At 38.0% G+C, this 17,633-nt stretch overlaps 2 protein-coding genes across 2 annotated transcripts; both read right to left on the bottom strand.

Moving 5' to 3' along the window:
- Nucleotides 1-909: 909 nt before the first annotated feature.
- Nucleotides 910-17,577, bottom strand: LOC114173666 (protein phosphatase methylesterase 1-like). Its single transcript, XM_028058174.1, has 12 exons — nucleotides 17,351-17,577; nucleotides 17,131-17,270; nucleotides 7,308-7,356; nucleotides 7,095-7,179; nucleotides 6,927-6,997; nucleotides 4,690-4,804; nucleotides 4,534-4,613; nucleotides 3,435-3,519; nucleotides 3,265-3,345; nucleotides 2,025-2,119; nucleotides 1,817-1,867; nucleotides 910-1,412 (listed from the first exon to the last, which is right to left on the bottom strand). Exons 2-12 carry the CDS (start codon nucleotides 17,204-17,206, stop codon nucleotides 1,343-1,345), a joined length of 858 nt encoding a protein of 285 aa, XP_027913975.1. The 5' UTR covers nucleotides 17,207-17,270; nucleotides 17,351-17,577; the 3' UTR covers nucleotides 910-1,342.
- On the bottom strand, nucleotides 12,518-13,369 carry LOC114173665. Its single transcript, XM_028058172.1, has 2 exons — nucleotides 13,209-13,369; nucleotides 12,518-13,119 (listed from the first exon to the last, which is right to left on the bottom strand). The coding sequence occupies exons 1-2, from the start codon at nucleotides 13,290-13,292 to the stop codon at nucleotides 12,628-12,630; spliced, it is 576 nt and encodes a 191-aa protein (XP_027913973.1). The 5' UTR covers nucleotides 13,293-13,369; the 3' UTR covers nucleotides 12,518-12,627.
- Nucleotides 17,578-17,633: the final 56 nt, after the last annotated feature.

Below are 17,633 nucleotides of genomic sequence, written 5' to 3'. Positions count from 1 at the left end.
AGGATCTTGTGGGACCCAATGCTGGAAATGGCGGTGTTGGGATCAAACATTGTCTTCTTCTCTCAACTATTTGACTATTTGACCAGACACAGGCAATGCCCAAACTTTAATTTTTCATGAATGGTCAAATCTTCTTCTTTCTCTTTTTCCCGCTTCTTCCTCTTAATCACCACACAAACACCAACCTCGTATCCGTAAAGAATAATGATAGAATGACACCCCAAAGTTACCACTTTCATGACCACCTTACGTGGTAGCAGGAATTAGATTTAAATTATTAATTTTTTAATTAAAAAATTAAATTGGCATCAGGAAGCGTTATTTCCCGCACACACGCGTGTAGTCCAGTTGTCACATTTCCCACACAGCAGTCCGCGCATTTGTGTTTTCGTTTTTGAAAAATCCTCCACCGCTCCACCGCTCCATCGCTCCTCCATTTCTCATTTTTCTTTCTCCAAAGCGCCCGCACACACACAGAACCCTCTCCTTGCCTTCTTCCCGCACACACACCGCCCAAATAACCCTTCCCGAATCCCTCTCCCTCTCCCTCTCCCGCTCTGTCTCCACCAACCGTTCGAACCCCTCCCTGCGAGAAACCTTAACCCTCTCCCTCTCCCTCTCCCTCTCCGTCTCCACCAACAGTTCGAGGCAACTTTTTCTGCTGTCGTTGCTCAATCCCCGAACCCCTCCACACTCCCAATTTCATAACCTAACCTATACTTTTCCCCAATGTCGACGCTCACCACCGCTGCTCCCACCGCTTATCCTCACCTGCCATTTTCTTGTTCACTCACTCACGCACTGATCTTCATTAACACCTCAACCTCCCTTCACTCAAAAATTGGTGGACGTTCTTCAGCAGCAGCAGCTTGCAACCCATACACAAGAAACATGTAACCCAGGACATAGTTTTTGGACAAATTAATTGCAAGGTATTTAAATAAATATACTATCCAACATGAATGGTGGGCCCCACTCTGTTCCCCCCTAGGAAGACAAACAATATTTCATTTCTTTCAATAAATTTGCACTTGATACATGACAACAAAAATTGGTGGAAGTTCTTCAGCAGCAGCAGCTTGCAACCCATACACAAGAAACATGTAACCCAGGACATAGTTTTTGGACAAATTAATTGTAAGGTATTTAAATAAATATACTATCCAACATGAATGGTGGGCCCCACTCTGTTCTCCCCTAGGAAGACAAACAATATTTCATTTCTTTCAATAAATTTGCACTTGATACTTGACAACAAAAATTGGTGGAAGTTCTTCAGCAGCAGCAGCTTGCAACCCATACACAAGAAACATGTAACTCACGACATAGTTTTTGGACAAATTCATTGTAAGGTATTTAAATAAACAGTCACGACATAGTTTTTGGACACATTATCAGAGAGTCCTTCATACCTGTAAGAAAAAATATTAACTCCTTAAAGGGATAGTAAGATACCATAAGAGCTTTTGACGAAAACTTAGCCTAGTTTCGTTGTTTTAGAATCAAGTAATCATGCTCTGCATTACAAGGAAGTATATATCATAAAATTCTTCAAGAAAAAAGTGAAGAAAATTTGTGGAAAGAAAGGACCCAACGGTCATTGTTTTTACACGTTCCTCTCTGCGTAAAGACTCAACCAAAATCTACACAAGAACAATATATGAAGCAATTACCCAACAACAATCAAAAGTGAACCCCACACAATCCACCTCTTACTTAGAAGTTAGAAAACATAGAAAGTAATTGGTTTCATTCACATATACACAATTTGCAACTGCTGTGAACATCTGGCATGAAAGTTAAGATAAAAACATACCAGCCTTTCCAATATTGTTCAGTCTTTTCCAGCTCAGTCCGGTAAAGATAACTGCAACAAATCAGCTTCATACTAATCAAGCATAAAACTAAAAACAAAAGGATATGTAACCAGATGTTTAGAATGCATATAGGAACTGGTGAACAACATTATATTTTGAATTATTCTATCAATGTAATGAAAAGTTAAGAGAAGCATTACTACTCACCATTTCTTTGACTCATCATATTTTAATGTGGGAGGGATGGATACACGAGCAGAATCAATATTTCTTACAGACCCCGCCCTGACACTCCATTCAATCTGAACAGAAGCAATTTCAACTGACGTCAAATTCACCAGAATAAATGAAACAACAGTGAGCCTTCACTTAAACCTAGAGCTTCTGCAGGTTTTATAACATAGCCACATGATATGACATGGAAAAAAAATGCCTCCAAAGGAAAATCTCAATTGATGTTTTAGTACTGATGGTGCCATTGGCCGGTGAATGACAGAGGCAGATCAATTAAATTAAAAGTTTAAATACGATTTTGATCCCTCTATTTTGTTCAAGTTTCAATTTAAGTCCTCCCATTTTTAAATAGATATTTAGTCCCCCTCTTTTAAAAAAAATCCACAATTGTAGACCAATCTTCAATTTTGTCTACACTTATTTTTTGTATTTCTTAATTTTAATTAGTTAAATATTTTTTTGGACCTTAAATGAATATGTTAGGTCTAGGATTCAATCGGACCATAATAAAAGAAATCAAACACAAACAAAATTGTGGACTGAACCAAAATTCTGGATTTCCTATTAAAATAGGACCAAATCTCAATTTTAAAATGGAAAACGGGAGAGGCTGAAAGTGAAGATTAAACAAAATAGGGGGGCCAAAATTATATTTAAGCCCAAAACAAAAATAAACCACTTGGCATGTACAAATATAATAATGTATGTTAGCAAACTTAAGCTATGGCTTATAACAATCGAAAGGTACTCATTCTATGTTTCCATACATTATTTTTTTTTTCACGTTCAAGACCTCCCTTGATTAAATACTTTTAGTGTTCTTGGTTCTTGGCTCCACGAACTTTGTGCACTAACAAATAATTTCTCGTGCCATGAAGCTTGTAAATTAGTGGGTCGGTTTAGAGGTTGATAATTTGCACCAGTGCCTCTTATTCAAAAACAATGATTACGTTATAACTTTGTTAGATATTTCAACAAAAAAAAAATAAATCAGTTTTAAAAACCAATTTCAAGTGCATTTCTAACCAAAACTCAATATTCAAGAGGAATATTATAAACTGGGATTGGGATGACATTCAAAAATAATTTTTAAAGACTGCTTTAATAATGACAACAAAAAGAAAATAAAAAAGATCAAAATCAGAAACAGTAGACACAACAGATAACACAAAACTTGAAACACAAATGAAAGAAGGTATAGAGCAGGGCTCACAGCTTTTTCAATGCTTGAAAAATGTTGCATCCTGTTTGATAGAATTTTCTGCATATGAATGAGTGAAGTCATAGTTGTTCCCTGAAATTGTTGAGACAATCAACATTTTTGTTCCAATGACGAAAAAAGTAATCACAAAAGTAATGCGGCAACTAACTACAAAAGCCAACCTCTACAACATCCACGACAACCAACCCAGCCAAGGTGGACAATGATTTTCTTGCAGCAACATGCACAACAATTGATCCTCCCATGCTTTAATAATGAAACAAATTTAATAACCGATAATAACAATAATATACAATGAAGTTAAATGTAATTTATACAAGTGGAAAATTGGTCATGCTCAGTACACCAAACATATTCATAGGAATAAAATTCAGAAAAGAAAATAAGTGAAAAATAAAGACAAGTGGTGCAGACACAGACAAAAATAGAAAAAGAAACACAAATATCTGCAAGAGTAAATGCAGATGTGAAATTAAAGCGGTAATACATAACAGTTATACAGAATATCCTTGCAGCGACTTATCAATCTCATACAAAGAAATCATAACATTTGTAGTCATGCCACATTACAGTTTTATAGCAGATGCATTATGCTAATGAGTTATGAAGCACAATACACAGTGATTGAAGGATGATAACTCTAGTCAGATGTAGTAAAGCTGTGGTGAAGAGGCAGGTAGCAAATATCAGGGAAAAATGCTTTGATCTTTGAGACTAATGGGTTTCATGTATCAAACGAAGTACATAAAGTTCTTCTTTTAGCAACTTAGTAGCATATGACTTGGTCTATTTAGAGCTTAAAAAGCTACTTCAGATTGAAGTTATAGCTGTTTCATAATCCTATGATTTTTTAAGCATAAAAATTACTTCAAGTTGAAGATTCTTTTATAGAGTGTTCTTGGGTGTTTGGAGTTGAAATGAAGAAACAAAAGGAGAAGTAGAAACTGAAATGCCCTTAAAAGACTCTGAACTTATAAAAGGAAAAAATACTTCAAACTTATGAAAGGTTAACAATCATCATCTAACGAAGGCAGTGATAGAAGGATAATCACAGTTGACTTATATAGATATATTTAAATATATTTTCTTGCACATTTAAGCTGGAAAAGAATCCATATTACTTCCAGAGACTAACATGCTTAACCAAGATAAAAGTGTCAAAATCGGAACATTATTAATTGATGTCTTTGACAGTTGACTTCATGTATTAAAGCCTCTATAACAAAAATCCAAGAAAATTAATTTAAGAAACAAAATCACCTGTGACCAATAAGAATCATTGTTGGAGGATAGTTGCCATATAATTCCTTTATAACAGCAAATACATCGTTGCACATAGTCTGCACAAGAAGATGATCACCTCTACAAGTACATGAGTGGTAAGATATCCAATTTAGTTCATTTACTACTTTTTACCTCAACAGATAAGTCAATATCATTTTCTGTTGATGATTTCCCATGGCCTCTCAAGTCCATAGCCACTACCCTAGCTTTCTCCTTAATTTTACTTGCTGAGACAGCAAACGAAAGCCTGTGGAAATATAATGAGAAGACTTTCATCAGGTTGTAAAGTTATGAATAATTTCAAAATAAAATGTTAATAAATGACATGTTTCTGAATTAGCATGTTCTAACATCTAGAGACTTTTCCCCATTAGGTAAGATCAGCTAGAGAAATTGTGCTACACCATAAATTTGTTTCATAAATGGAAAGATAGAACATTATTTCAAAATCCCTCTAATGATTTGACCACAATTTTCTTCAGTCTCCCTCTACCTGCAACAATTTGACTCTATTCTATTTGATTCACCCTTCTTACTTACTCGTGCTCCAATGAAACTTCTCTAAACATGCCTAGACATTCTAAGACAAGACACTACCTTTTCTACTATGGATTCTATCCCTACTTTCTCCAATGATTGTACTAATAGTTCTATTCAGTCTTGTGTGCTCCCTCATTCGTAGGAACATTTTCAATTCTAAAGCATTAAGCTTACCTTATTGTTGCCTCTACCACCCAACACACTATCTCATAGTTTGCATTCAGGCCATCTAACTGTGCAGTAAAATTTTACTGTACGAAGAGAAACACTTATAAATATGATATACTTTATGTGCACACGCTTACATTTCCATATACTCCAATAAGAAAAGGAAAATAAAAAGGTAGGTTCCAACTTCACTAATAAGGTGAGGTTTGCACTCACTTACATGTTATAATTTGATCACATCTCTAGTAAATATAAGATCTCCAACACAACCACTCACGCTGCGAATTGGATATCTCGTGCATAGAACTGGATGTTTGTAGGTAACTTGAGGCAGGTGGCATGATAGGTCCAAGTATACTTATTAGGATAGGTTCTTATACCATTTTAAAAAGTGTTGTTTAAGTCTAGAACAACCTTACACCCACTATAATTTGGCCATACATCTTATCAATGTGAATCTCCAACAGGTACCACGTCATAAACAACCTATACGTTAACGCTCAAACTAAAGCTTTTGAGGTAAATTATGACAAAATGTTATTTACAAAATTTTATTGACTTTAACTCCCCCAAGGTAAATGGTTCAAGAAATAATCCTTTATTGGTTGCTTCATTAGAAAAGGCTTCAAGTTTTGGTAAAGCTATATTACTAAAGACTAAGCTGAAAAACAATCATTAAAAATACCCTTCACAGTAGCCTAAAAGAACAGACTAATTCCATCTAACATGAGAACTTCAATAACACCAAACTATGTACTCTTTCGAAAGTGAAATTAGTTCCACGTGTAATAGACAACAGTCAGTCGTTTAAGTGAATGGATAAAACTAGGGATAAAGAACAATGAAGACAGTACATCACGTATAGACTTTCCCTCTTTAGTGTCAAAGCCTCAAAAACCACTGAAAATAACTGCTCCAAATTTAGAGCACAAACCCAAGAATTACCAAAATTTTCAAATAATGTACTCCAAATTCAGGCTAATAAATTTTAGTAAGTACTGAAAAGCTCCCAATGCAAAAGGTGAATGGGTGATTGATTATGAAATAGAAACATACTTAGTGCACATATTAGGAGAAATTATTAACATCCATTACCACAATTAACCATAAAATTCATTATGTAAGTGGCGGGCTTCCTTCTAAAACCTTATACACACACACAAATACACATACACACACATATATGCATGTGTCCAAGGTCACACATTTCTCCGCAATATTGATTTCTCAAGTTATTCTATCTAATTGTTACGATTCACAATCTTATGCAAACATGTTAAAATTAACTACAGGCATTGGACAAGCACAGATTAAACTCCCTTCATTGCTTAGCAGAAGCAAAGACACCACCAGCACATGGCCACATGCATCATGAAATTACACAACTATATTTCAATTTATGTATCAAAGTACAGAGCATTAGTCCATTGAGCGAGACTTAGACAATGTATTCTTAGAACAATGTGTGAACATTTAATTTTCCTACAATATCAAGAAATTTCAAATATTAACCAAAAAGTTAGCACACTCCACTACCAACGGTCTGAAGAAGAAATTTAGAGGTAGGCGACAGTAAATTCAACAATACTTCGTGGACCATTGATAGTAACTATAAATTAAGAGAAGCATCAATGAATAAGACACATTAGCACCAATCGTACCCGGAATAACCACCCCCGTGTAAACAGAATACAACGGGACCTTCAGTTCCTGCCGTATAAATATGAAACACCTGAACAAATGGGAAAAAAACAACAGAGGAAAATTCATCTTATCGGATTACAGAAAGCGGTCACAGAATAGAGCATGATTTAGATTCGCAGACTAACATCGTTAGATGCGGGAATCGCAACATCGTCTTCTTTGTCAAAATACTGGGACCAATCTAGAGGCGCGTTTTTTTCTGAAGAGCTCCTACAGTAAACAACAGTTAAAAGTTAAAACAGAAAGCGATGGTGAAAACCGTCATTCACATGCAGATGCCAATAACGATTCCGTTGAGAAGTGAAGAAGTGAAAATAAGAAGATCGCCAGAAGCTTACTTAGTCGGTGGGCGTTGAGGAACGGAAGCGAAAGCAGAATCGGGTTGAGTTTGCTGTTTTGAATGCTCCTCCTTCATCTAGAGAGTCGACTTCCAAGAACATTCGAAGTTCTTCCACAGCAGCTTGAGCGTCATTCATGAATGACATCATATCATGGTTAGTCATTTTCATAGATGCCAACTTGTTCGCCGAATCATAGAGGCATTGAATATCATTTGCATAGATATTCTGAGTTCGCTTCCAAAACGAATGGCAAGTTTTGAAGGCCCGTAGGGACATCAAAAGTTGTGGTTCCACCGACTGCCACAATAGAGCACATAGTTGGAAATCCGCTTGTTTCCACTGTTCAGCTTTTTCAGAAGGTACGTGGCTGCCATCTTTCTCAAGGTGTTCGTGGTGTCCTTGACCGAGAAACCACATCTCGACGGCAGCGGACCAAGATAAGTAATTTTGGCCATTTAGTTTCTCGGACGTAATGCAGGGGCTTCCGGAGAATGAAATAGCACTCCCAATTCCTCCAGTGGCCATGAAAACAGAGAGGATATCGGAAAACAGTGAAACAGTGACGATTTTCGAATTCCAAAGTGACGATTTCCACAAGAGGTGCCACTGGACTTCACCGGAACAGAGATTTGAGGGTCAAAACGGGTAGAGGAGGCTCTGGCGACGGCGACGGAGGTGGCGCGACGACGAACTGGTGACGGGAAGGCGGCGCGTGGGCGGCACGCGCCTGACTACAGCGAACAGAGAAGCTGCGCGTGGCGACGACGCTGCCTGCGACACCGGCGGGGTTGGCTGTCGCGCGGAGAGGTGGTTCAGATCCGGTGGTTTCCGGACGGAACTGCGTCGGTGGACGGCAGCGGACGGTGGCGGACGGCGACAGACAGTGGCGGAGGACGCAGACAGTGGCGGACAGAGTTGAAATGTTGTTTGACAGTGTTGGGTAGTTCAGAAACGAGGTTAACTGAACTTGGACAGCCGCAGACAGCGGCGGTGACTAACGGCGATCAACCGTGGACAGCGGTGACGGACCAGATGAGACAGAAACCAGAGCAGGATCGACCCGCTCTGATACCAACTTGAGACTGAGACTTTAAAATATATGAGTAGTGGACAACAGTATCACTCTCCTCCTCTTCTATTTATAATGAAGCAAGTAGATATGAAAAGACTACTCTAAGATACTAGGCATGATTACATGCAACAGTAGATACGGCAGTAGGTAGTTTCCCACACTCAACACCCTACACATAGGGTTAATGATACAATAGGTAATAATTCTAACACTCCCCCTCAAGCTGGAGCATACAAATTGTATGAACCAAGCTTGGAACAAATGAACTCAATCCGAGGTCCCCTTAATGACTTGGTCAACACATCTGCAAGTTGGTCATTTGACCCAACGAACTCAGTACAAATTTCCTTGGTCATCAATTTTTGTCGAACAAAGTGGCAGTCAATTTCTATGTGTTTAGTTCTCTCATGAAACACTAGATTTGATGCAATGTGGAGAGCAGCCTGGTTGTCACAGTACATCTTCATGGTCTGAATTTCACAGAAGTTAAGCTCTCGAAGAAATTGCTTTACCCATACGAGTTCACACGTGAGAGACGCCATTGCCCGATATCCAGCTTCAGTGGTGGATCGAGCCACTACATTTTGCTTCTTACTTTTCCAAGAGATAACATTTCCTCCAAGGAGGACACAATATCCCGTAGTAGAGCGTCTGTCAATAGGAGAGCCTGCCCAATCAGCATCACAGTACCCAGAGATTTGAACATTTCCTTTATCTTCATATAGCAAACCTTGTCCTGGAGCCTTCTTGAGGTACCTTAAAATACGGATGATGGCATTCCAATGTCCAAGACATGGAGTCTGCATAAACTGGCTAACAATTCCAACTGCGAAAGATAGATCAGGCCTCGTAATAGTGAGATAAATTAACTTTCCAACGAGCCTCCTATATCTCTCTGGATCGGAGAATAATTCGCCTTCTTTTGTTGTTAACTTCTGATTTGGGTCCATAGGACTCTCTACTGGTCTGCAGTCAATCATTCCTGTTTCTTGTAATATATCAAGAGCATATTTCCTTTGAGAGATTACAACTCCATCTTTTGACTGAGCTACTTCAATGCCCAAGAAGTATTTGAGGCTTCTGAGATCCTTGGTTTGAAAATGTTTACACAAGTGCTCCTTCAGTTGAGATATTCCAGTAGTATCATTTCCTGTAATAACAATATCATCAACATATACTATTAGGTAGACACATTTCCCAGGAGAGGTATGTTTGTAAAAGACTGAGTGATCTGCCTCACTGCGTCTTAACCCAAATTTCTGAACAATGGAGCTGAATTTTCCAAACCAAGCTCGTGGTGATTGTTTGAGGCCATATAAAGATCGATGCAATTTGCATACCGTACCAGACTCCTCCTGAGCAACAAACCCAGGAGGTTGCTCCATGTAAACTTCCTCCTCAAGATCACCATGAAGGAAGGCATTTTTGATATCCAATTGATGAAGCGGCCAGTGACAAATTGCTGCCATTGCAAAGAAGAGGCGAATAGAGTCATCTTGGCCACGGGAGAGAAGGTGTCACAATAGTCAAGGCCATAAACCTGAGTGTACCCTTTTGCAACCAATCGGGCTTTGAGTCGATCAACTTGACCATCGGGGCCAACTTTAATTGCATACACCCAGTGACAACCAACAGCCTTCTTACCCGAAGGGAGGGGCACGAGCTCCCAAGTATGATTGCTTTCAAGAGCCTGCATCTCTGCAATCATGGCTTGTCACCATCCAGGATGATCAAGTGCTTCATTCACATTTTTGGGAATAACAACAGAAGACATTGAGGATAAAAGTGAACAATAGGAAGGCGATAATCGGTGATAGCTAAGAAAATTATAAATGGGATGTGGATTTCGAGAGGAACGAGTACCTTTTCGGAGAGCAATGGGCCAACCTGAATCACCTTCACCAAGAGTCGTGGGATCAAGAGACGAGGGAGAAGAATCTGAAGCAGGGGATTCACCATGTTCTTGAACAACTGGACTATTCGTCGGCGTCCTGTGTTGGAGAGAATCAATAGGTGGAGATGATGGCTCAGGAGGACTTTGGTCGAGACTTGGAGGGACAGGGACATTGGAAATATTGTACTCAACCACGGGAATAGGAAGGACCTGCTGTATGACATGGACATCTTGAACAGATGGAGAGAAGTAAGGAGTCTGTTCAAAAAAAGTAACATTGGCAGACATGTAATATTTCTTGGTTTCAGGAGAGTAACATCGATACCCTTTTTGAAGTCGTGAATAGCCCAAGAAAACACATTTGAGAGAGCGAGCAGAAAGCTTGTCTAACCCGGGAGACATGTCATGAACAAAACATACACAACCAAAAACTCTAGGAGAAGTGTGAAAGAAAGGATTGTCTGGAAACAGAATGGAGAAAGGGACCTTATGATTGAGAGAGGAAGATGGCATTCGATTAATAAGAAAACCTGCAGCTAAGATGGCATCTCCCCAGTGATGGACAGGAACGTTGGCACTAAGCAAAAGGGTACGAGCAGTTTCAACTAAGTGTCTATTTTTTCTTTCTGCTATACCATTTTGTTGTGGCGTATGAGGACAAGTAGACTGGTGCAGCATACCATGGGAACTCAAAACATTGGAAAGAGCCGACGAAAAATACTCTTTGGCATTGTCACTTCTTAAGATTTTAATTACTTGACCAAATTGATTCTTGATTTCATTCAAAAAGGATGTGAAGAGGGATAATAATTCAGAACGATCTTTCATAAGATAAACCCAAGTACATCTCGAATATTCATCAATGAAAGTAACAAAATACCTAAAGCCAAAAGATGAGACACGACTAGGTCCCCAGATATCGGAATGGATGACAGAAAAACTAGAAATACACTTTGATTGAGATCTTTTAGGAAAGGTAGATCTAACATGTTCTCTTAGTTGACATGACTCACATTCTAAAGTCTGGAGACGACTAAGTTCAGGAAACATTTTCTTTAACTTGGACAGGTGAGGGTGACCAAGCCGATCATGTAACATTTTAGGATTGGGGGCTGCAACACATGACATACGTGGACGAGATCTAAAATGGTATAATCCGCCCGCTTCATATCCTTCTCCAATCTGTCTCCCCGAGCCACGCTCCTGTATAACAAAAGATTTGTTATCGAAGGTTACAAAGCAATTCAATGTTTTGGTTAACTGACTTAAGGAAATTAAATTGAAAGGACAATTAGGGACAAAAAGGACAGATTTTAGATTTAAGGACGGAGATAAGATGGCTTGACCGACTCCCTTTGAGGATGTTTTAGAACCATTTGCGAGGGTTATAAAATGAGATTTTTCTTGGAATGAAATGGTTGAGAACAAGGAGGTATTACCAGAAATGTGATCAGAAGCACCAGAGTCAATTACCCATGAATTGTGACCTTCCATGGATTGAGAGATGCAAACAGTTGATGTACTTGGAGCTTGAGATGATTGTGCCAAGCTGTTGGATTTGAGGCGTAGGTACTCTTGATACTCGTCCTCAGTGAACTTGGAGTCAGTAGTCTCTGCCTGGGAGACATTGGCTGTTTTGGCAGGAAATCCATGTAAAGTGTAGCAGTTTTCTTGGGTATGACCCATCCTTTTACAATACGTACACTGAGGACGCCCACGACCTCCACGTCCACCTCCTCTAGTTCCACGACCCCCTCTTCCTCGGGTGGCAACCATGACAGATGGTTCCATTACAGCAAGAGTTTCTGGAGTTTGAAGAGTTGGAACACGTATCATGCAGGTGATCAAAGTTTCCATGGAAGGAACCTCATGAGAGGTCAAAAGCTGATCTCGGATATGATTAAAGTCTGGGTGTATAGCGCGGAGGATCATTACCATATAGTACTTGTCAATCTTTTTCTTCATTTCATCTAGAGAGTCGACTTCCAAGAACATTCGAAGTTCTTCCACAACAGCTTGAGCGTCATTCATGAATGACATCATATCATGGTTAGTCATTTTCATAGATGCCAACTTGTTCGCCGAATCATAGAGGTGTTGAATATCATTTGCATAGATATTCTGAGTTCGCTTCCAAAACGAATGGCAAGTTTTGAAGGCCCGTAGGGACATCAAAAGTCGTGGTTCCACCGACTGCCACAATAAAGCACATAGTTGGAAATCCGCTTGTTTCCACTGTTCAGCTTTTTCAGAAGGTACGTGGGTGCCATCTTTCTCAAGGTGTTCGTGGTGTCCTTGACCGAGAAACCACATCTCGACGGCAGCGGACCAAGATAAGTAATTTTGGCCATTTAGTTTCTCGGACGTAATGCAGGGGCTTCCGGAGAATGAAATAGCACTCCCAGTTCCTCCAGTGGCCATGATATGATCAAGAGAATAAATGAAAACAGAGAGGATATCGGAAAACAGTGAAATAGTGACGATTTTTGAATTCCAAAGTGACGATTTCCACAAGAGGTGCCACTGCACTTCACCGGAACAGAGATTTGAGGGTCAAAACGGGTAGAGGAGGCTCCGGCGACGGCGACGGAGGTGGAATATGATAAACTGGGATTGGGATGACATTCAAAAATAATTTTTAAAGACTGCTTTAATAATGACAACAAAAAGAAAATAAAAAAGATCAAAATCAGAAACAGTAGACACAACAGATAACACAAAACTTGAAACACAAATGAAAGAAGGTATAGAGCAGGGCTCACAGCTTTTTCAATGCTTGAAAAATGTTGCATCCTGTTTGATAGAATTTTCTGCATATGAATGAGTGAAGCCATAGCTGTTCCCTGAAATTGTTGAGACAATCAACATTTTTGTTCCAATGACGAAAAAAGTTATCACAAAAGTAATGTGGCAACTAACTACAGAAGCCAACCTCTACAACATCCACGACAACCAACCCAGCCAAGGTGGACAATGATTTTCTTGCAGCAACATGCACAGCAATTGATCCTCCCATGCTTTAATAATGAAACAAATTTAATAACCGATAATAACAATAATATACAACGAAGTTAAATGTAATTTATACAAGTGGAAAATTGGTCATGCTCAGTACACCAAACATATTCATAGGAATAAAATTCAGAAAAGAAAATAAGTGAAAAATAAAGACAAGTGGTGCAGACACAGACAAAAATAGAAAAAGAAACACAAATATCTGCAAGAGTAAATGCAGATGTGAAATTAAAGCGGTAATACATAACAGTTATACAGAATATCCTTGCAGCGGCTTATCAATCTCATACAAAGAAATCATAACATTTGTAGTCATGCCACATTACAGTTTTATAGCAGATGCATTATGCTAATGAGTTATGAAGCACAATACACAGTGATTGAAGGATGATAACTCTAGTCAGATGTAGTAAAGCTGTGGTGAAGGGGCAGGTAGCAAATATCAGGGAAAAATGCTTTGATCTTTGAGACTAATGGGTTTCATGTATCAAACGAAGTACATAAAGTTCTTCTTTTAGCAACTTAGTAGCATATGACTTGGTCTATTTAGAGCTTAAAAAGCTACTTCAGATTGAAGTTATAGCTGTTTCATAATCCTATGATTTTTTAAGCATAAAAATTACTTCAAGTTGAAGTTTCTTTTATAGAGTGTTCTTGGGTGTTTGGAGTTGAAATGAAGAAACAAAAGGAGAAGTAGAAACTGAAATGCCCTTAAAAGACTCTGAACTTATAAAAGGAAAAAATACTTCAAACTTATGAAAGGTTAACAATCATCATCTAACGAAGGCAGTGATAGAAGGATAATCACAGTTGACTTATATAGATATATTTAAATATATTTTTTGGCACATTTAAGCTGGAAAAGAATCCATATTACTTCCAGAGACTAACATGCTTAACCAAGATAAAAGTGTCAAAATCGGAACATTATTAATTGATGTCTTTGACAGTTGACTTCATGTATTAAAGCCTCTATAACAAAAATCCAAGAAAATTAATTTAAGAAACAAAATCACCTGTGACCAATAAGAATCATTGTTGGAGGATAGTTGCCATATAATTCCTTTATAACAGCAAATACATCGTTGCACATAGTCTGCACAAGAAGATGATCACCTCTACAAGTACATGAGTGGTAAGATATCCAATTTAGTTCATTTACTACTTTTTACCTCAACAGATAAGTCAATATCATTTTCTGTTGATGATTTCCCATGGCCTCTCAAGTCCATAGCCACTACCCTAGCTTTCTCCTTAATTTTACTTGCTGAGACAGCAAACGAAAGCCTGTGGAAATATAATGAGAAGACTTTCATCAGGTTGTAAAGTTATGAATAATTTCAAAATAAAATGTTAATAAATGACATGTTTCTGAATTAGCATGTTCTAACATCTAGAGACTTTTCCCCATTAGGTAAGATCAGCTAGAGAAATTGTGCTACACCATAAATTTGTTTCATAAATGGAAAGATAGAACATTATTTCAAAATCCCTCTAATGATTTGACCACAATTTTCTTCAGTCTCCCTCTACCTGCAACAATTTGACTCTATTCTATTTGATTCACCCTTCTTACTTACTCGTGCTCCAATGAAACTTCTCTAAACATGCCTAGACATTCTAAGACAAGACACTACCTTTTCTACTATGGATTCTATCCCTACTTTCTCCAATGATTGTACTAATAGTTCTATTCAGTCTTGTGTGCTCCCTCATTCGTAGGAACATTTTCAATTCTAAAGCATTAAGCTTACCTTATTGTTGCCTCTACCACCCAACACACTATCTCATAGTTTGCATTCAGGCCATCTAACTGTGCAGTAAAATTTTACTGTACGAAGAGAAACACTTATAAATATGATATACTTTATGTGCACACGCTTACATTTCCATATACTCCAATAAGAAAAGGAAAATAAAAAGGTAGGTTCCAACTTCACTAATAAGGTGAGGTTTGCACTCACTTACATGTTATAATTTGATCACATCTCTAGTAAATATAAGATCTCCAACACAACCACTCACGCTGCGAATTGGATATCTCGTGCATAGAACTGGATGTTTGTAGGTAACTTGAGGCAGGTGGCATGATAGGTCCAAGTATACTTATTAGGATAGGTTCTTATACCATTTTAAAAAGTGTTGTTTAAGTCTAGAACAACCTTACACCCACTATAATTTGGCCATACATCTTATCAATGTGAATCTCCAACAGGTACCACGTCATAAACAACCTATACGTTAACGCTCAAACTAAAGCTTTTGAGGTAAATTATGACAAAATGTTATTTACAAAATTTTATTGACTTTAACTCCCCCAAGGTAAATGGTTCAAGAAATAATCCTTTATTGGTTGCTTCATTAGAAAAGGCTTCAAGTTTTGGTAAAGCTATATTACTAAAGACTAAGCTGAAAAACAATCATTAAAAATACCCTTCACAGTAGCCTAAAAGAACAGACTAATTCCATCTAACATGAGAACTTCAATAACACCAAACTATGTACTCTTTCGAAAGTGAAATTAGTTCCACGTGTAATAGACAACAGTCAGTCGTTTAAGTGAATGGATAAAACTAGGGATAAAGAACAATGAAGACAGTACATCACGTATAGACTTTCCCTCTTTAGTGTCAAAGCCTCAAAAACCACTGAAAATAACTGCTCCAAATTTAGAGCACAAACCCAAGAATTACCAAAATTTTCAAATAATGTACTCCAAATTCAGGCTAATAAATTTTAGTAAGTACTGAAAAGCTCCCAATGCAAAAGGTGAATGGGTGATTGATTATGAAATAGAAACATACTTAGTGCACATATTAGGAGAAATTATTAACATCCATTACCACAATTAACCATAAAATTCATTATGTAAGTGGCGGGCTTCCTTCTAAAACCTTATACACACACACAAATACACATACACACACATATATGCATGTGTCCAAGGTCACACATTTCTCCGCAATATTGATTTCTCAAGTTATTCTATCTAATTGTTACGATTCACAATCTTATGCAAACATGTTAAAATTAACTACAGGCATTGGACAAGCACAGATTAAACTCCCTTCATTGCTTAGCAGAAGCAAAGACACCACCAGCACATGGCCACATGCATCATGAAATTACACAACTATATTTCAATTTATGTATCAAAGTACAGAGCATTAGTCCATTGAGCGAGACTTAGACAATGTATTCTTAGAACAATGTGTGAACATTTAATTTTCCTACAATATCAAGAAATTTCAAATATTAACCAAAAAGTTAGCACACTCCACTACCAACGGTCTGAAGAGGAAATTTAGAGGTAGGCGACAGTAAATTCAACAATACTTCGTGGACCATTGATAGTAACTATAAATTAAGAGAAGCATCAATGAATAAGACACATTAGCACCAATCGTACCCGGAATAACCACCCCCGTGTAAACAGAATACAACGGGACCTTCAGTTCCTGTCGTGTAAATATGAAACACCTGAACAAATGGGAAAAAAACAACAGAGGAAAATTCATCTTATCGGATTACAGAAAGCGGTCACAGAATAGAGCATGATTTAGATTCGCAGACTAACATCGTTAGATGCGGGAATCGCAACATCGTCTTCTTTGTCAAAATACTGGGACCAATCTAGAGGCGCGTATTTTTCTGAAGAGCTCCTACAGTAAACAACAGTTAAAAGTTAAAACGGAAAGCGATGGTGAACACCGTCATTCACATGCAGATGCCAATAACGATTCCGTTGAGAAGTGAAGAAGTGAAAATAAGAAGATCGCCAGAAGCTTACTTAGTCGGTGGGCGTTGAGGAACGGAAGCGAAAGCAGAATCAGGTTGAGTTTGCTGTTGTGAATGCTCCTCCGTCGCATTTTCTGGAAGCGAAGCCATATGAGAAGAAGAAGAAGAAGAATCCATAGCTCTTCGTCTTCCTATGTCGATCTCCAATGTTCAATCACACTTTCGCAGAATCAGACCAGAACTGAATTGTAAATAAAAACTTAAATCTGAATTGAATAAATGTTTTCATAAAAAAATCTAAAGAACAAGAAAGCAAAATACATTAACGAGAATTGGTCAGTGAATACACTCGATGAACAAGAAAGCGACACTGTTTCGTCGAATCGCAGTGCACTTTTTGTATGCAATATGATGCTTTAGTTCTTGGATGATTACGGGTTGTGATAAAAACTCTCCGATCGTATTAAAGAAATTAAAGAAAATGAATACAATATAATGAGTTCTAACACAACTCCAAACACTCTTTTGAACTTGTTAATTTTTAGTAGGCTTAAAGACCTTTTTCATCTTTATTTTCATAGTGTTTATTGTGGAATGGTCATCA

The sequence above is a fragment of the Vigna unguiculata genome, chromosome 2 (assembly GCF_004118075.2).
Source record: "Vigna unguiculata cultivar IT97K-499-35 chromosome 2, ASM411807v1, whole genome shotgun sequence".
Taxonomy (NCBI): Eukaryota; Viridiplantae; Streptophyta; class Magnoliopsida; order Fabales; family Fabaceae; genus Vigna; species Vigna unguiculata.
Note: the sequence above shows the minus strand (reverse complement) of the source record. Positions and strands in the feature narration are given on the sequence as shown.